Raw genomic sequence first — 20534 nt, forward strand, 5'->3', positions numbered from 1 at the left:
TCTGTGAAAACATTCTTTTTGAGATAGTTTTATCTTACCTGCTTGGACCATATACTTTAATTTGTTTACTGATGTTGGACATTAGATTGTTTCTAGTCTTCCACTGTTATAAATAATATAGTGCTGAGCATCTTAGTATTTCCTGTGATAGACTGCTTATAGTGGGTTTACCATAGGAGCATATAAGCATTTTTAAGACTCTTACTTAAGACTTGTTTTCTAAATCTCTTTTAACCACTAGCAGTGTAGAGAGAGTCACTTTCTCTAACCCCTCACCAATCCTGGTAACACCTATAAAAGAATTTTTTTTTAATCTTAAGAAGTGGAAAAAATATGTCTCATTATTTTATTACTTTGACCTCTTGTGAGGCTGAATGTTTTCACCTTTTTGTTAGCCATTTATGGTACTGTCATCTATCTATGTATCCTTTCCTCCTATTTTGAGCAAGATACTAATGTTTTGCTTATGAGATTTCTCTTCATTTCATTAGAAGTATTTTATCCCATTTTGTCTGCTTTTTGTTTTAACATGATTTTGATTTTTTCAGTTTATACATTTATGACTCTTTTTTCCTTTCCATTGCCCATTTATATTAAAAAGTCTTTCCACATCCTAGAATTTTTTTTAATTTATTTTTTTTCTTCTAAATTATATAAACTTAATTTGTACATTTAACTATTTGATTTTTTGGATTTGTTTTGGAATATATTTCACTATTATATATTTAATTTTGCTAATCAGAGCTTTCTTGTTCATTGAATTATATTTTTATCTGCTAAAACTCTTTTTTCCCTACTCTAGGCTCATTTGGCTATGCTTTTACACCATTGGTTACAATATTTTCCAAATTTGTGAGTAAAATTGAGGTGTATTAGATTTATTATTAAACAAAATCAAAGATAATTCAGAGATATCTTTCCATTTCAGCTTGGTGTGTGCAGTGAGCTATACAACTCAGGGTGGAGAAAAAATGTATTTTAGAAAATTCTTCAAATTTCAGGTATTAAATGTGACTGTGTAAATAGTTTACAGATTTTTTCCCCTGTGAAGTTATTCCTATCTATCTGCAGGGAAAACAGCCTCCAAATAAAGCAAATAGCTTCATATGTCTGCATTTGTCATAGTACTAGAAATCTAAAGTCAGACTAAATTAAGTAAAAGCAGAGAAATTATCGTTGTCAGTGTAATATTTCACCTGAAGATTTTTTTAAGTTTATTTTTTTATTTTTTTAGTAATCTTTATATCCAACGAGGGGCTCAGACTCACAACCCCGAGATCAAGAGTTGCACACTATTCTGACTGAGCCAGCCAGGCACCCCTCATTTACCGATTTTTATCCAAAAAAGATTGTCCTGTTTTTATACCTTGACAAAACTCACAAGAATATACAAGAGGGATAAAAGGAGTACAAAGTCCAGATAAATTAAGTATAAATAGTATCAAATTTCTAAAGAAATATTTAAATGAGAGATAATTGACTTGGGCTGAGTGGACCAAGCTTCCTTCCGGGATTCCATGAGTCACCAAACTTATATGTAGAGTTTTGTATTTATACAGAGTATTCACTCTGTGATTAAAAATAGTTAAAACCACTGGTTTTAGTGGTTTTAGGGATGAAATGACCACATATAACCCTTTAAATTAGATCTAGATATTATGCAATATATATTTTTCATACCTGTTTTTAAGTGGAAGAAAAAGTACTAACAGTAGGAATTAATTAATTAAATTATTAAATGTACCCAGATTTATTTTGGGGCACCTGCCTGCCTCATTATGTGGAGCGTGTGACTCTTGATCTTGGGGTCTTGAGTTCAAGCCCCATGGTGGGTGTAGAGATTACTTGAAAAAAACTTTCCAAAAAAAAAAAAAAAAAAAAACTTTCTAAAAGAAAAAATTTTGCTGTATCACTCATTTAAGATTTTGCATGACTTTTAAAAGAAAATAAAAGATTTATGCACTTATTTTAATAAACATTTTTGTGAAAAATATAGAGAAAAATACATAAAATACATATATTCAGTTTAACAAAAATACTATGGAGTAAACACACATGTAACTCATGTGACTATTACCCAATTAAAAAATGATGGTTGTCTTTTAAAAATACATTTGGGATTGTTTTTTGGGTTTTTTGTTGTTTTTGCAAAAATATTGCATACCTATTAAAAAAGCTTTTTACAATTAAAATTAGAAAATGCCTTTGACAGATATAAGCCCTGTGATTTAAAATAAATAAACAAAAATAAATGATAATCTCCTCTGATTGATATGCTTTATTCGACTAGGTTCTCAAACCATTGGATGTGAAAACCAAATTTTACAATGCAGAGGTAAGTGTTTAGCACTTAATAGGAATTCAGATTAAAAGTAAGATCTTACTTGACTAAAATTCTGATGGATTACATTTCATTTCATGTTGAAGTAAATTGCTGAGAAGAGTGTGAATTACTTGTGAAAAATGAGCCTCAAGTTTAATCAAAAGAGAATAATTTCATTGTAGATCTTTTAGTATGCTGTTTTAAAATTACATAGAATCAGTGTATCTTGAATTTTATTTTTGTTAATTTCATGAGGCTTTCACCCCCTTTCATTAAATCATTGCCCTAAATTTCCATTTAATGATTATTGTTACTATCTAAAAACCATAGCAATTTGTTAAATATTTACAGTGTGATTCTGAAGTAGTCAATCTAACCCTGCAAAAATGATTTAATATTCTTGGGAAATATTGACAAATAGAACTCAATAAATTAAATTCTTTGTCCTGGGAAATCAGTGTGTCAGCTGCAGTTTGTTTATTAAGTTCAGTGAATGGTTAGAAGTACTTTTTGGAATAAACAAGACTGGCAAAAATAAAAATACGGTAACTTAGAGAGTAGAAGATAATCTATCTTCTATTTGAACAAAAGAGATAAAATAGATTTTGCCATAGGAAGAAGGTTTTATTATTTGGATTTTTCTTAAAATTCTACTTTAAAAAAAAAACAGTAAAAGTAAAGTAAAAATTCTACTTTATCTTGGCTTCTAGAGTTCCAGAAAAAAACGATTTCCTAATGGGCCTCTTATTCCTGCAAAAGTCATGTCTTTCCTACCATAGTGATAAATTCAAAAATATTAAAATACAGTATTTTGAAATGAAAATTATGTCTTTATTACTCTAAATTTAATGATCAGAAATTTGTAGTCCCATGTCAAATTTGTATGTATTTTTACCATCAGCATCTGAGTTTTTATTCAGTATAGTTTGTACTACAGATGGGCATACCAAGAGAGGAATCTGACCTGCAGTAGAGTCCTATTAGGACAAAAGAAAAAAGTGCATAAAATAATAAAACTACCTAGTATAGTATATGTCGTGAATCTGAAGTACTGCATGAAGTCTAGGGCTGAGATTTTACAGTAGTTTTCAGAGAAGATGAGAAGGGTAACTGGAGTGGAGTCTGGAAATAATAGATGTTGGAAACATAAAAGTGTCAAAGCAGTGAAGGCATTCCAAGCAGAATTACAAATGCACATGGAATATGGAGTACATAAGTAAAGAATATGCATATTTCATGGGAAGATACAGTCTCATCAAGGGGATTACTAGCTCCCCCTACTAGTTTAGAGTTAACATTTCTTTTCAGGGCTTAGGGGAGTTGCCATACTACATGTGTATGCTGCCTTTTTTGTTTTACTGGAATACTTTTGATTAATTATAGTATAGCTATTCCGCTTATTAAATTTTAAGTGGTCTTAATTTATCGTTTTGCTAGGAAGGAGTTCATCCATAGTATGAGGGAAGATAAGTAACTATTTTGCAAGAGTATATATGTTTGCAAATTAGAAACAAACAGTGCTGTAGGTAGTCTTTTTTCTTATAATTGGCTCCTAGGAAGGCACATATTAAACTATTTTAGGTTTTCTTTGCTGCAAATGTAGTGGTAGATTAAGATACTTGTCAAATAGTTGTATAACACGAATATTTAGAGTGATTTTTGCAGTTTTTAAAATTACTTGTTATTCCTTGAATAATATTATAAACATGATATACTCCCCAAAAAGGAAGGGTGAAAAAAATCCCACAATTCCACCACACCAAAAAATAATGGGCTTTTCATTAATCCATGTTCTTTCAGATTTTACTAACTTATGTTTAATACTGTTTTTATAATTATAGTAACAGAATGTTGCTTTCTTCAGTTAACATTATATATAAACAAAATTTGTAATCTTTGCCAACAAATGTCAACTAAGAAAATTTGTAAAATTCTGAACTTTTGAAAATAGATATTTCTTTAAAAACCGGCAGTAAACAAATAGTATTTTTAGGGTCTCTAAGATATTCAGTATTACCTATTAGGAAAACAAATACTATTCAGCCTATAGGACCAAGCAGATTTTATTGACCCCAACTAGAAAATTCAGGTAAATTATAGGAGTTCATAAACCACACGCATATTGGTAGGTGATGTTTATTACTTTGTGCCATAGTTCTTACACATTGACTTTTATTAGCCCCACAATTGTCTCAAACATGATTTTTTACTCTGTTTCTAATAATTCTAGCAATATGTGAATCACTGAAAGGAAAACAAGTTTGTTATGAGAAATTTTGTTGCCGTCTTCTAAAATAGGAAAGAAGATTGGTGACATTAGCAAGTAGGTTCAAACATTGGGTCACCTGCTGGGAATAGGGCTCCATGCCAGGTAGTAGAGAGAAATTAAATATAAATTGGGCATCTTCCCAATTCTCAGGGTTACTTAGATCTAGTGGAGGAGACAAACATGACAAAAATGCAATGTAAGTGCCACCCATAGATCATGAAGTGTACTTAGATTCTGGGAACATTGGAGATGAAAAAGTATTTTTAGCAATGGGTTGGACAAAAGAAACAACATTTGAGATGACCCTTGATAAATAAGTAGCCTTAGAAGTATATATGTAAAAAAGACAAACTATAAAATATATTAACAAGAAAAGAATAAACTCTCAGTTGTCTGATGTGGTCTAGCTCAGTATTTCCTGAAGTATAATGCATGGAACTCTAGTCACTGAAGATGCTTCTTGAAAAAAATGGTTCCATTATTAGATAAATTTAGGAGAAGCTATATAATAGAGTGTATATCTATTCTGATTGTGGAAGAGAACGGATAGCCATTTAAAGTAATCCGTGAAGAATTACGGTGTAGGTAAAGAATTTATAGAACTAGAAAAACATGGGTTATACCTTTCTCACCCAAATTTGTCCTTGAATATTTGCTCCTGTTTAAGTATTCACCTGTAGTGTTCTTCATTCATTTAACCATAGCAGTTTCACCTTTTTAGAAAAATGTCATATTCCTTTGTTACTTTCTGTTTACTTCTTTGTTTTACTAATGCTGTCTTGTTTAGAAAATTAAAAAAAATGCAGAAATGCATTTTATTTTAAAGTTAGTTATTCTCTTTCTTTAACATTTAATTCTGATTTTTCTAATTTTTCTTTTTTATTTTTCCATTAGAGTGACCTCAGTTCTGTGGTAATTTGATTTTTTATTATAAATTTATATGCTTTTCTTACTTACCACTTTTTGACTCTGCCTAATTAATCTTTCTTTATGAAACATAGTGGAAAAACAAAGTTAGTTGTGAAATACTACAAATGTGATTTTAAAAGATGTATCTAATTTATACTTTTTATATTATATTAATTATCTTTCTCTGGGAAAAAATTAAATTGAAGATTAAATTATCATACTGAAACAAGTATGCTCTCATTCTTAGTGTTTTTCCTTTGGGTGTTTGTTAAAAGAGGCATGTTAACCTTGTTAAAAATGGCCTTGAGATTTTTCAACATCTTCTTAAATAAGATTCTTTACTTTTAATTCTTTGAGGTAAACTCTCTAGTTGAAATTTATCTTCAGATGCACAGTGGTTTTAGTTTTATGTCTGGGTCAGGTAAAGTTGGCCCTTTGACATTAGTAAACAGAAGAACCTCAAATGTTCCCAAGTTGGCTAAAGTCATATTTTCAAATTTCTATTTAATATAAACAGCACTTGCTTATAATATATGACTTACATGATAACAACATCAACTGCTGTAGCACAGAATTCTTTATTTTTCAAGTGTCAAATTACTTTGTACTAACTTCAAACTAACTTAATTTTCCATTATGCTGCTTGTTTTTCTTCCATTTTATCTAAGCTTTTTCTAAATTTAAGCAGAAAAATGCATTTTAAAATTTGAAATGTGGGCCTGTGGTAATTTTTTTTAAAGCAATGGATTGATGGGATATATTTACCTTTTTTTGTTTTTTTGAGAAAAAGTAATAGGATAATGCCTTTAAGTGGCACATTCTTTTAGATTGATAAATCATTATATTTCAATTTTCATTTGAGCGCATGTGCCAAGAACTAAAGAATCTGTTTTAGTTTAGATAATAATACATTACATTATAACTTCATCATTATATTTTTGGAAATGATTTCCATTTTCCTGGACTTAATATTTAAAACGTTTATTCAGTGCCAAATTTTTTGGGTCATAGTTTGTTTTTTAAATTTATTTTTATAAATATTACTCTGAAATTTTTGAACAAAATAATTATGGCGTATCCTTACTCTGTCACATTTTATATAGATTTATTTAGAAAATGAACCAAGTTCTGTTACCCTTCAGTTATACACCAAAAAAGCCAAATCACATGTAAAGAAGGATGTTTAATATAAATCTCAATTTTAATTCCTAAATTTTAGGAAATAAAAATTTTATATAAAAGTACATATTTAAATCACCCATTCATTAAAATATTGCTGAATAGCATTAGTCTCTAAGGCTACAGAATACCTTGTGCTTGATTTAAAAGCTCTGTGACTGTCAAGTATAATTCATTTTTTGCCCTAAATGTACATTTTAAATGAACCAAGAAATCACTAATGGCCACTAACAAATTGCTTTAATTGAAAAGTTAAATCCTATAAGATTATAAAATAGACTGATTATTCACTGTACTGGTGGTCCCTATACTTTCTAAATTGAAATAATATGACCATTGAAACTATATTATGATAGAATATTATAATGAAGACCTAATTATATTAACATATCACTGAAATGATAGGTACATAGGTATATTCATCTTACTAAATGACATTTTAACATTTTAATGACTTATTAGAAGAATTAGGATACCTGTGAATGAAATTCCAGTAAATAACTATTTTTGGATATTGATCCAAAAAATGTAGTTATCCCCTATCCATTGTTTGACAAGTTATCAGTTAACTAACCCTTGACTTTCCCCCTGTTAATTACGTTAGGGTGAAGATTTCTTTTCTTGCATTAATTATGATAACTTTGATTTGCAGGCATGAACTAATCACAGTTGTGGTTAATATTTTTTCTTCGTATAGATCAGATATTTTTGTTGAGGTAAATATTTTAAATACCATTACACTTTGGTGGATATTTTTTTCATATCCTCAGACTGATGAAGTATTTCTGGAAGCCCAGATTCAGAATATTACAACCTCACCCATGTTTATGGAGAAAGTTTCATTGGAACCATCTATAATGTACAATGTAGCAGAATTAAACTCAGTCAGCCAAGCTGGAGAATGGTAAATATGAATTATAAAGTTTTTGTTTTTAAGTATATGAACTTTTCTAACACTTGTTATTTTTAGATGTTTTGTAATTTGTATTTTAATTAATAGACCTTATTTTTCTTAGGGACTTTTTTTTTTTTTTTTTAAGATTTTACTTGAGAGAAAGAGTGAGAGAGACATCACGAGCAGGGGGAGAGGTAGAGGGGAAAGCGGACTGCTCACTGAGCAGTGAAACCTCCCCCTCCAAGTGCCACTGGATCCCAGGACACTGGGACCATGACCTGAGCCAAAAGCAGACGCTTAACTGACTGAGCCACCCAGGTGCCCTCTTAGGGAAGTTTTATATTCACAGAAAAATTGATCAGAAACGGAGTTCCCACATGCCCCTCTCTCTACTCATAGTTCCCGTATAATTTATACCTTCTTTTAATATGGCATATTTGTTCCAGTTGATGAACCAATATTGATACTTTTATTCATTACAGTCCATAGTTTAAATTTGGGGTTCACTCTTTATGTCCTACATTTTGTGGGTTTTAACAAATGCAAAGACATGTACTCACCATTACTATATTATACAAAATAGTCCCAGTGCTCAAAAAATCTCCTGTGCTTTACCTATTCATTCCTCCCTCCACATAAAAAGATCCTAGACATTTGCATTTTATGTTTTACTCTTGGAAGCACTCAGTCTTTTAATTTTTATAATAACTCAGTGAGGTAAATCTAAAACTGTTCATCATTTCCTGCAAATGATAAAACTGAGGCACGGGAAGGAATGATGGAGACATTAGTAAGGTTAAAGATGAAGGGTGAGTTTTAAGAATATTCTGTCAAGGGGTGCCTGGGTGGCTCAGTCAGTTAAGTGTCTGCCTTTGGCTCAGGCCATGATCCCAGGGTCCTGGGATCAACCCCTGCATTGGGGTCCCTGATCAGCGGGAAGCATGCTCCTCCCTCTCCTCTACCCTTGCTTGTGTTCCCTCTCTCACTCGCTCTCTCTGTCAAATAAATAAATAATAAAATCTTTAAAAAAAAATATTCTGTCAACATTAAAAGGAGTGGGCATAGGAATAGATCTAGTTTTTTGCAAAAATGAATACATATATCTTTCTATAGGTGATTTAAAAGAGGAGGAATAAATATAAAGTTGACTTTAATACAAATAAGAAAGTAATAGCTAGAGAAAGTACCTGATTTCATTCATCAAGAATGAAAGAAACAGGGGCACCTGGATGGCTCAGTGAGTTAAAAGCCTCTGCCTTCGGCTCAGATCATGATCTCAGGGTCCTGGGATCGAGCCCCACATCGGGCTCTCTGCTCAGCAGGGAGCCTGCTTCCTCCTCTCTCTCTGCCTGCTTCTGCCTACTTGTGATCTGTCTGTCAAATAAATAAATAAAATTTAAAAAAAAGAATGAAAGAAACATTTACTTTTTTATCTTATTATGGTTAAATTCAGTAAAGTTTGTAGCCTTCCATATTCCCACTGAGGAAAACAGTAACTTTCCAGTCTTTCCCTGATCTTTTAGTTCATTTAAAAAATGATCACTTTGGGACGCCTGGGTGGCTCAGTTGGTTAAGCAGCTGCCTTCGGCTCAGGTCATGATCCCAGCATCCTGGGATCGAGTCCTGCATCTGGCTCCTTTCTCGGCAGGGAGCCTGCTTCTCCCTCTGCCTGCCATTCTGTCTGCCTGTGCTCGCTCTCTCTCCATCGCTCTCTGACAAATAAATAAAATCTTTATTTAAAAAAAAAATGATCACTTTGTTTACAATGTACGTTTGTCTAAACTATTTTTTTTAATTATAGAGAAACGGGACAGAATACGTTAGGTTTTGATTTGTTGCATTTTTTTCAGGTAATTGATACATATCTAGTATTTTAGGTAATATATTGGATTCTGTTATAAAGAACTTAAAGATTTTCCATATCATCTGAAAAATTTAAAGAAGAATAAATCCTCTAAGTTCAGGTCCACTTTCATTTGTATTGAAACCATTGAACTGTTCTATTTAAGATATTTGGATGGTAAATCAATCAGTTCCTATCCAAAGGAACAATCACAGCCATGGTTTTTCTTTTAAAAGACCCTAGAGAATTTTCTCCATCTCTCTCTCCACTTCTCTCAGTGTAACTACGTTTGGATCCAGAGCATATTTGCAGCCAATGGATACACGCCAGTATTTGTACTGCCTAAAACCTAAGAAGGAGTTTGCAGAAAAAGCAGGCATCATTAAAGGAGTAACAGTAATTGGAAAATTGGATATAGTGTGGAAAACAAATCTAGGTGAAAGGGGAAGATTACAGACCAGCCAACTTCAGCGAATGGTGAGTCTAGAAAAAAATGTTGGAGGGGGTTTTGGTGCTTGGGGGGGGTAGACAGTTACAACAGCTTATATTTTCCTAGGTGCATCACTAAAAATCAATGCTCTAAAAGGCATTAATATTACCAGTAAATAAGAGATAAAAGACCAATAATTTTACTGCTCTTTAGAAACTTGATATTGAGATGAATGAAAAATACTCAAATGTTAATTTATCCATAATACATGGTTTATTATTCTACCAAATAGAAATTAAGTTACTGCTCACCCATTTTTCCCTCCTGTGGTGGCTCATGTTCATTGTTCATCTGATTTCTACTACGTTGAAGGTTTTTTTGCAATGTCTTGAAACTCTTGGACTTACTACATTTCACCAACTCAATTCATACTTGTTTAAAGACTTTGAGAATCTGAGTTGTCTGAAATTCAGAAAGTGAGTCCTGTTTGAAGTTATAAGCATTACTTGAGTATTTTACCTAATTTCTGCTCTTAAAATAGGGATGGTTATAGTCCTTTCTCTTGTGCTAATGAGATATGCTACAGAATGTTCCCTTTGTGCTGAGTATTACCTATTGGGAGATAGTCTTTAAAAATCATTCTTATTATTTCAAGTAATAAGTGTGGGGGGGGCAGAAATTATCACCGAGCCAATTTTAAAAATACAGCTGTTAGCTATCATCTTGCTATGGATGTTCCAAGCTTTGATGTTTCTATGGTCTCTTCCTGCTTGAGTATCTTGTGGACAGACATTGTTTGTTTGTTTTCCTGGATCTTTTCAAAGCAATCTTACTCTATCTGTCTAGGTAACAACCTTTACTTTTTAGAGTTATATATGTATAAGCTATAGGATCTTTGGAAAGCCTCCATTTAAGTTCAGACCTATTGAAATTTCTTTACTATTTACCTATCAGATTCATTTGATCTCTACTGAACATGGAGTAATCACAGCAAACCCAGTCAGGGTCCTGAGTGTTGTTCTACAGGCAGTAGTAGCAAAAGAAATTGGAATGGGGAACAATAGAATGATTGGGAAGTATTTTCTCTAAACATCAGCTTGGAGATGGAACAACTGTTGAGTAAATGCTAGTGTGGTACCTTTATTAAAGTGGAGGGGTTTTGTGATAGATGTATGTTAACTCTGTTGCTTTTTCTCTTAGGCTCCAGGTTATGGAGATGTTAGGTTGTCTTTGGAGGCAATCCCAGATACCGTAAACCTAGAAGAACCTTTTCATATTACCTGTAAAATAACAAACTGCAGGTAATGGCAGTGTTTGTGGATGGGTGCCTTTCCTCTTCACCTACGTCAAAGAATTAAAGTCTTTTGAGTATGCTGATGGAAACCACCTCTGAGGTGGTGTTGAATACTATAAATTTCTTCATCTGGTAGCTCTATACATTACATTTTTTGAGGTCTGACTTTATTTGGCATTTTCTGTATTTTATTTCATTCATGCATTGTCCCCTATGAGGTAGGTACTACTATTCACAATTTATGCAAGAGAAAACCAACGCAGAGTTAAAGTGACATACTCAAGCTGAGAGAGCTAGAGAAGATGGGGCCAGACTTTGAAACCAGGTCTGTTTGACTTTAGAGTCCATGCTCTTTTCATTGTTTACATTTCCTCACACTTCAGATTACTAAAGCATGGAGGCGCCTGGGTGGCTCAGTGGGTTAAGGCCTCTGCCTTCAGCTCTGGTCATGATCCCAGGGTTCTGGGATCGAGCCCCACATTGGGCTCTCTGCTCAGCAGGGAGCCTGCTTCCTCCTATCTGCCTGCCTCTCTGCCTACTTGTGATCTCTGTCAAATAAGTAAATAAAAATAAAATCTAAAAAAAAATTACTAAAGCATGAACAAGTCACATTTTTATGGAATAATACAGTATAGATTTAATGTAATAAGATAGATTTTTCTGAATTACACTTATGGTTGAACTGTATCTTTAGCATTTAGAAGGTAAAAATTGGTTATGAATTTAATATAAGGGATCAGTCGTAGTTTGGAAAGTGGGGCCTTGTAATAGAATATAATCTAGCTGTTGGGATGCAAAGAGCACAGGGCTTTGAAGCCAGAAAAGCCAAGGATTAAATTCCAGTCCTATCACTTGTGGTAAAGCTTATATTACCTGTTGGGGCATTTTGAAATTATTGCAGGGATGAATCCTATCCCACATAATTTGAATGTATACTCTTTTAAAATTCCGTATGCACTCCATAGGAAATATTTATCCTTCAGAATTACAAAAATACATTTCTCCTTCTGAAGCTAGTGACCCTCCCATGCACAGTTAATCATTCCTTCCTCTGTCCTAGCAAATTTTTTATCGTTTTTTTTAGTGACATTCATATATTGTTATAATTTTTAGTCTCTCCCTTACTAGATTATTCATTATTCAACAGAAGGGATCATGTCTTACCTAGCATTGGGAATGCACTGCCTGCCACATCATGGAAGTTCACTAAACAGCAACATGCATAGGGTGAAGACCCTGTGTGTATAGGCGTGCTTTTGGATTTTTTGTTTACTTAAAGTTTGAGGTGTAGCAAATCAATTAATGGCCAAAATAAGGAGCCAACTAGAAGGAAAAAAGAGCTAAAACAGTTGAAAGTAGCCAGAAATGGTGGTAGAGCAGAGGCCTATATTTTACTTTGAGCCTTTTGGTTACTTAAAAAAACAAACAAAAGGGGGCACCTGGGTGGCTCAGTGGGTTAAGCCTCTGCCTTTGGCTTGGGTCATGATCTCAGGGTCCTGGGATCGCGCCCCACATTGGGCTCTCTGCTCGGCAGGAAGCCTGCTTTCCCCTCTCTCTGCCTGCCTTTCTGCCTACCTGTGATCTCTCTCTCTCTGTTTCAAATAAATAAAAAAAATCTTAAAAAAAAAAAAGACAAAAAACCAATATGTGTGTATACTGGCATTGACAGTTTTTGTTTTTTTTTTTTTTAAACATGTTTAAGCTAAACTGGTGATATCATTTATAAGCAGAAGAGTCTTTTCATGTGACCAGTGAACAAACCTGAATAATATTTACTTAGAAATCTTGTCATTTTCTGTGTTATCTGCATTAAAGAAACATAAGTTAAATAGCAAAAAGACTCAGTTTATCTTTTTCTTTCCTGTTGAGTACCTAACAGAAATAGAAAATATAGCAACAAGAGTAGACACAGATGTCTGGAAGTCTCCCAGAGAAATGGCAGAGCTGTTAACAGATCAGCACCAGGGGGCCAGGATTCAGTAATAGAACCAGAAGGCTTATACCCAGACAAGCAGCTCAATCTCAGTGCCACTTTAAACCCTAGAAGATGCCATCTCTCTATTTTCCTGATTCTGTCTTAAGTGGAATAAAAATTACATTGTAGTTTTTTATTTCTGATTCTGCTTTTTATTCTCCTGGATACACCAAAAACAAATTCATTGGCACTAAGTGGAAGAAATACCAAGTACTGCTTTGTGAAAGGAACAAGATTTATTCCTGTCTTTCTGATTCCTCCAGCAGTGAAAGGACTATGGATCTGGTTTTGGAAATGTGCAATACCAATTCTATCCACTGGTGTGGCATTTCAGGAAGACAGCTTGGAAAGCTGCATCCCAGTTCTTCTCTCTGCCTTGCCCTTACTCTGCTGTCTTCAGTACAGGGACTGCAGGTGCGCTCTCTTTTCACTCATTTTGGTATCTGGGAATGTTAACCCATGGGCATTGACTCTTTCCAAATTTCTCTGGTAATTACCAATGTATGAAAATTCATGCCTGTATCTTTCTCTCAATAGAGTGTCTCCGGCTTAAGATTAACAGACACGTTCTTAAAGAGAACATATGAATATGATGACATCGCACAGGTCTGTGTGGTGTCTTCGGCCATTAAAGTGGAGAGCTGAAGATTTCCAGTGCTTTTCATTGAATTTCACAGAACTGTTTTTTTTTTTGTCACCTTTGTGAAATGATCAAGTCTACAACAAAAATAAGTACCTATTATTTAAATTTCTTTCCTGACAAAGTTAAAATATTAAATATTTGTTTTGAAAAGAACCATCTACTGATTTTATCTTGTGAGTTATATTCTGAATGGACATTTGTACATTTTCTCCACTCAGCATATTCCATTTCTAGATAACCATTGGACTTCGTTTTCCTGAAGTTCTCTATTTGAGGCTGTTTGTCCCTAGCAACTATCTGGAATGGGGGTTAGCAAACATTTTATGTAAAGGTCCAGATACTAAATATTTGTCTTCACAGGAGATGTGGCTGCTGTTGAAAAAATTCTGCTATTGTAGTGGGACAGCAGCCAGTAGGCAAAAAGAACAAGCAGTGTTACAGAAACAGGCAACTGGCCATTGGGCCTAGGCCATAGTTTGCTGACCTTGATCTAAAAGATACAATTGTTTAGAACTTCAGATTCTTATAATACTTCATTTAAAATTTTTCAATTAGCCCCAGTTTTTTTCCTAACTCTTCAGTCAGCAGAAAAAGCTTCAGACAACTAGAGTAGTCCTCATGTACCCTTATGTTGCTAACACAGTATGAGTTCTGCTTAGTTGTCAGTTATTCTGTTTGTTCGTACCTGTGCTTGTGGTTACATATAAACACACATCTAAATTTCAGTTACTAACAGCAGATCAGAATGGGTTTAATTTCTTGGATTGTTGATTACTCTGTTAACTTTTAACCAAGAATCCTGATAATTTCCTAATTCTAAGCCAAAAAGTCCTGGGTTTTTTTCACATTGAAAAATAAGCCACTTATTTTCATAAGGCATATTTAAAGGATTTCCACCTTCTGCTATTGGATTTTGAACTCTAAATCATGTATTAATACTACAAAACTGTCTCTGTATGTAATCACAGTGATTTACTTATTCCAGGAACAAAACAGAAAGTTAAGATTATAAACAAGTTTGCAACATGACTATAGTAAGTTTCAGTATTTTGTAAGGAAACAGAAAGCTTATGCTGTTAAATAAAAACTTATTTTCGTAAGTTGAAATTCAAGGATGTAAATATTATTGCTTAAATGTTAGAGTCATTAAGTCAAATACAAAAATTGGTTTTTCTTAAATGCATAATTATTTATTGCCATGACAAATTATTTGGTCCAGAGTAAAGCTATATTCAGAATGAGATCTGCCCCTTAAATTGCACTAATAATGAACTATCTGTGCAAAATAAAGTGCAAGCAGTATAAAGCCGAAATCTTTCTTTCTTCCAGAATGAGTAAGATTGATTAAATGATAAGACTTTATATCCACTGCACTGTGTATTTTTAATGTTTTTTAAGCATCTTCTCATGACTGAACCTTCTGTTTCATTGTTCCAGATTTTTAAAAGTAACATATAATGGTTAAAGTCTCTTTTTATGATAGACACTGTCCATTCTCTAACTAAAGGTTAGATAATGTCATCTTGGGATCTGTCGAAACCATATTATAAAAATTAGCTAAACAGTTTGGTACATTAAATGAAAATATCATTTGTATAAAAGGGACCTTTAAAGTTTTACATAGCATCATAACAGCTATAGCTATTACAATGAAGTGTGGTTAACAGAAGCCACTCATTCCTAAGTAGAATGTATATAAAGATTTACTTTAATGTCCTGTTCCGGATAAGCCAGGAAAGTATTTGGGGCATCCCTTATAATTTTAAGAGTAGCTAGCACAATCCATCTGCACAAAACTTCCTTGAAATAATTAGCAGTGCAGTGATTCCAAAGTGAGGAAGGTATTTGAAGAACAAAACTGGCTTGAATAGAATGGAAATCCAGATCAGTGGACAGATACCTCAAGTGAATTTGTTATAAGTGGTATATAAACCAAGAAACAAACTAGAAAGTTGAAATGGAAGGAATACACCAGTGCTTCGTAAAAAGAATGGCTTACCGCAATTATAGATATTAGCAAATCAAGACATTGTTTTAAAGTGTTTTTTCTTATAATGCCTTTGTCTGATTTTGGTATCAGAGTAAATAGCTGAATAAAATGAGTTGCAAAGTGTTACCTCTTCTTCTGTTTTTGAAGAGAGAGTGTAGATTTGATAGTATTTCTCTAAGTATTCAGTAGAATTTACCATTGAAATCATCTTGGCCTGTAACTTGCTTTTCTGGAGGATACCTGTTTCTTCCCTGAGCTTTGCTAATCTTTATCTTACAGTGAATTCATCTGTTTCATGTAAGTTGTTCAGTATATGGACCTAGAGTTGGTCACTCTATTTTCTGATTATCCCTTTAAAGTCTGAAAGGCTGTAGTGATATCCCCTCTTTTACTTCTGGTACTGTTGATTTGTATTTTCTCTATTTTCCTAGTCAGTCATCTATAGGCTTACCAATTTTATTGGTCTAAGAGCATTTTAACACACTCAAGATAGTTTTGCTAGAAACTTTCTCTTACTACTGGATAAGAGTAGCTAATTTTTGTTGTTGTTGCTAAGCAAGCTGTATGCCCAGCGTAGAGCCTGAACTCAAGAGTCACATGCTCTACCTACTGAGCCAGCCAGGTGCCCCAGGAGTAGCTAATTTTTAATTGTGGATCACCTTTCGCCCTTTCACCTTTTTTTTCCCCAGAACAGTCCTAACTTTCATGTGAAGAGTTAGTACTTCATTCTGTTTAACACTTGAACACTAGGACCTGAATTTATGAAAAATTAAGTTGGTTAGATGGAATTCAGGAGATTTAATTCAGAGGATCTAAAATTTTAAGTACTGCTCTTCTCTGGGCAGAACTATGGATTTATATGGGTCATCTTTGTAACCTGAACGCAGGCATTCAGATATTTGCTGGTCTGAGGTGATACCTCTACCCTACTTTTGCTCTAAATTAGAGTCCTTGGACGTACATCACAACCACCTGGTATGCTATTTAAAATGGTGATTCCTAGGCCTTACTACAGGACCTATTAAATAAAAATTGAAAGTATGGCTCTGAAACTTTGTTTTTAATGAATTCTTACAGTGAAATTACAGAACCATTATTCTAAACTCACAAGGGGAAAGAAAGGAAAAGTTGGTATTTAAACTTCTAGATACCAGGTCTTCTGAGGAGAATAGTTATAGTAAGGCCCTCATCATCATGAGTATTACTGACTTAATTTTATATTACTTTTTCAGTTATCTCTCACACTTGTGAAATTGTTATGTGTTCACCCAATTTTACCAATTCCATAATTAACAAAAGAAATTCCAGTTAGAATGGTCTTACCATCGCTGTAGTTAAAGCCATGCCATTAATACTTAATGCCACATTTCTTAACTACTATGAATTCTGATTTCAGTGAAATATTTAAGTCCCCTATTAATGTTTACATTGCATCAAATTAAGATTAAGCATAAAAGCAACATGCCAAGCCAAATTACAGCAAAGGTTTACATGAACAAGCAATGTTAGTGATAGAAGTTTTTATAATCCATCAAATAATTAATGAGTTTTTTAAAAATCAGTATTTATATGCACATAATTAAATGCCACTTAGAAAATCCTTGAGGGTCAAACCACTGGCTTATTTAAATGTAAATATATTTGAGAGTTTCCATGGTAAAGTCACCACTGGGGAAATTGTGCAAGTTAAATTGAACAGTTATACAAAGGACCTAAACAGTACCATTAAGGATTTCTAAATGTATTTTATTATGTACTTAGAGTAATTGGCCATGCTAATGTTATCAAGACCAAACTGCAGGCAAGATTAGTTAAGAACTATGCAGAAAACCTGAACATCCTACCTTCACTCTCTGTACATTCACAGCATCTATTTTTCTTTTCAAAACAACCCTTGCACCAAATGCTGCTTTCCACCAGCTCTTAGTATTCCGTGTTGCCCTTCAGAACAAGCAGCATTAAAGATAGTACTGGCCCCTGTGATCTATATTTAGTACTGACCGCACTATCAAAATGAAGCCTAGACAACAAATTTCTTTTCTCCAGACATGCTATTCAGTGGCCAGGATATTTATAAACCAGCATGAGAAACCTTTCCTCTTGGTCATCTCCATCAAACTCAAAAGGGTTTGCTTATGGGAATCTGGAGCTGGAAAGCTCACCAATAAACAGCCCTACTGTTCAATAAATATACTCTGCTATTAGGTCTAATATACAAATATGATGATGAAGATTTGAAAATGGAACCCTGTCCAGTACTATACTGGCACTCCACAGGGCTACTGCTCATTTGTTTACAAAGGAGTCATGTTATGTTCAGTCTATTTATGACAAACCTATCATCTAGACATATTGATTCTTTAGGTGTCTTTGTTTTGGCCACTATCTATAGCAAACACTTAAGAGTCATAATCATTTGTGCTCTGGGCCAGGGTCCCTGGTCAAGTCACGAATGTTCTTCAGTACTGCTGCTGAATGATCTGCTCCGGATATGATTTCTAAGTTGCTCTATGAGTTCAGGATTCTGTTGCTGTATCTGCTGAGCAAACTGCTGTCCCCTGGAGTAAAGAAGCAAAGTGGTATGAATTAGGGAACTTGCAGTCATATCATACCCATGCAGACAGAACCGCAGAGGATATGGGTGTTACTCAAAGGGAACTTTTTCTCTAAAAACCAATCTAAGGCTCCTGATTTTAGTATCTTCCAGCTACCAGTACCTCCATATAGCATTATTACAGTTCAGTGTTCTTGATAAGAAACAAAACAACCATGCTAAAAAGTGACTTCCTGAAATCAGGGTGAAATCCAGTCCCTCTAATGCTTAACCATAAACAACCAAAGGGCTGAATAGTACATGCTTTCATTGCAGGCACTCAAATATAATATGATATTATATTATATATATATATTATATATCACCATATGATAGGTGTCACATCCATTTTGGTTACATATATGTTACCTAACATAAATGATTTTTACAAAGGCAAAGAACCTTAATACAAATTCCTGAGTATATAATCTTCAAGAGTTACATATCACTATAATCGTGCCACGTAAAGATCACTGTAAAAATGCAATCTTGTAAGCGGGGTTACATGGTTGCGATCACAAAAAAGCAAATGATCCTTGTGTCTTCATGTAAAATTTCCAGGGGCAACGTGACACACAGATGCAAAAATCAATTCAAAAAGAAGAGAATCTTGGGGCGCCTGGGTGGCTCAGTGGGTTAAGCCGCTGCCTTCGGCTCAGGTCATGATCTCAGGGTCCTGGGATCGAGCCCCGCATCGGGCTCTCTGCTCAGCAGGGAGCCTGCTTCCTCCTCTCTCTCTCTGCCTGCCTCTCTGCCTGCTTGTGATCTCTCTCTGTCAAATAAATAAATAAAATCTTTAAAAAAAAAAAAAAAAAAAAGAAGAGAATCTTAAGCAATGTGAGTGGAAGTGAAGGTAGTGTGCTCAAGTCATGAGAAGATCAAAGAGTTCCTCTGGTGATGACATGCATTGAAAAAGTTCAAATAAAATAGTCTCCTAAATTGTCGGGACATTAATATATGGAATACACCATCTTTAAATATATGAATATACCTAAATTAGTACATACTTTAAGCAGATATTTGACTTTCATCTACATCCTGAGTAGCTATTCAAATCTGCTGGAAAACTTTTTCATGGGTACAGATCTTCTGAATTCCTGCCCTTTAGTCTGAAAATTCCAAGTTATGAACTTCTTTAAATTGAGTAACAATGAAGCCACTGATAACTAATAGTCAAAGAAAAAATTTTTTCAAGAAAGCCCTGGTCCCTTCACTTTAGAGACAAGCTATCAATTTTTTTTTACTATTTCTATTTAAGTAACACTTACGCTTGGATGAGGCTAGACAGGTCAGTTAGTCCCCCAACTCCAGCAGCAGGTCCCCCAATAGCATTTGTCATCATTCCTGACATTCTAGAATAGGCAAGAGATACATCACTGGAATGAGCATATATTCTTTAACAAGTAGGATACTGGCTAAGGAGAAATAAGTTAAATATACTCGCACTGTGTAGGAAGTCAGGCCAAATGTGAATGGCTCCAAGTTCTAATTGGCTGGCATTTATCTACCATTTACCACTTATCACTTTGGAACTGATGTGCTCAAATTAGGAACCTGGCAGCTGGGAGGGAAAATATACTTACAGCTGCTGGACTTGAGGATTCTGCATTAAACTTGCTGCCTGGAATTGAAAAATGGCATCTCCCATTAAAGGCAGTTAATATTTAAGGATCTTTAACCAAGATTTAAAAAAACAAACCAGGAATGAAAGCTAAACCATGTATATTTTAACATTGTTAAGAGTTTTAGTGTACTTTTTTTTGAGAGAGAACACATGTGCATGAAGTGGAGGGGTGAGGGTAGAATCCCAAGCAGGCTCTGTGCTGGACACAGGGCTCTGTCTCATGACCCTGAGATCATGACCAGAGCCAAAACCAACAGTTGGACGCTTAACCAACTGAGCCACCCAGGCGCCCCTAGTTTTAGTGTACTTTTAAACAAAATGAATGAATGTAAAAAAAGAGAAAGTACTAGGAAAAAATGGCATTGAAAATACATCGCAAATGGGATGCCTGGGTGGCTCAGTTGGTTCAGCTCTGGTCACTTGTAAAACTTTGTTTTGAAAGCGTATCAGTTTTTGGTTTTTGTTTTTGTTTTGCCTTAAATGTTCATGTAACATTTAATCTAAATCTTTTGTAGACAGTAATTTTGATTTACTGACCCTACATGAGGTGTTGGAAAAAGCCTTCAC

General features: G+C 34.0%; 2 protein-coding genes across 5 annotated transcripts in view; one reads left to right on the forward strand and one right to left on the reverse strand.

Annotated features, from left to right (window-relative positions):
- Nucleotides 1-15744, forward strand: part of LOC111156863 (trafficking protein particle complex 13) — a 39801-nt gene extending 24057 nt beyond the window's left edge. The window contains exons 6-13 of one of the 4 annotated variants that reach the window (XM_022517966.1): nucleotides 929-1001; nucleotides 2291-2335; nucleotides 5487-5504; nucleotides 7451-7584; nucleotides 9697-9895; nucleotides 11049-11149; nucleotides 13381-13531; nucleotides 13655-15744. In XM_022517966.1, coding sequence (XP_022373674.1) covers nucleotides 929-1001; nucleotides 2291-2335; nucleotides 5487-5504; nucleotides 7451-7584; nucleotides 9697-9895; nucleotides 11049-11149; nucleotides 13381-13531; nucleotides 13655-13762 — 829 coding nt within the window. In that variant the 3' untranslated portion in view covers nucleotides 13763-15744. The remainder of the gene's footprint in view (nucleotides 1-928; nucleotides 1002-2290; nucleotides 2336-5486; nucleotides 5505-7450; nucleotides 7585-9696; nucleotides 9896-11048; nucleotides 11150-13380; nucleotides 13532-13654) is intronic. The other 3 variants (XM_022517967.1, XM_022517968.1, XM_022517969.1) reach the window with 3 other exon arrangements.
- Nucleotides 15745-16125: 381 nt separating this feature from the next.
- LOC111156865 (small glutamine rich tetratricopeptide repeat containing beta) overlaps nucleotides 16126-20534 on the reverse strand; it is a 43872-nt gene continuing 39463 nt past the window's right edge. The window contains exons 9-11 of the mRNA XM_022517970.1: nucleotides 19927-19964; nucleotides 19612-19695; nucleotides 16126-18308 (exon numbers count right to left, since the gene is read on the reverse strand). Coding sequence (XP_022373678.1) covers nucleotides 18197-18308; nucleotides 19612-19695; nucleotides 19927-19964 — 234 coding nt within the window. The 3' untranslated portion in view covers nucleotides 16126-18196. The remainder of the gene's footprint in view (nucleotides 18309-19611; nucleotides 19696-19926; nucleotides 19965-20534) is intronic.

Source organism: Enhydra lutris, unplaced genomic scaffold (assembly GCF_002288905.1).
Source record: "Enhydra lutris kenyoni isolate GAN:26980312 unplaced genomic scaffold, ASM228890v2 scaffoldscaffold50, whole genome shotgun sequence".
Lineage (NCBI taxonomy): Eukaryota > Metazoa > Chordata > Mammalia > Carnivora > Mustelidae > Enhydra > Enhydra lutris.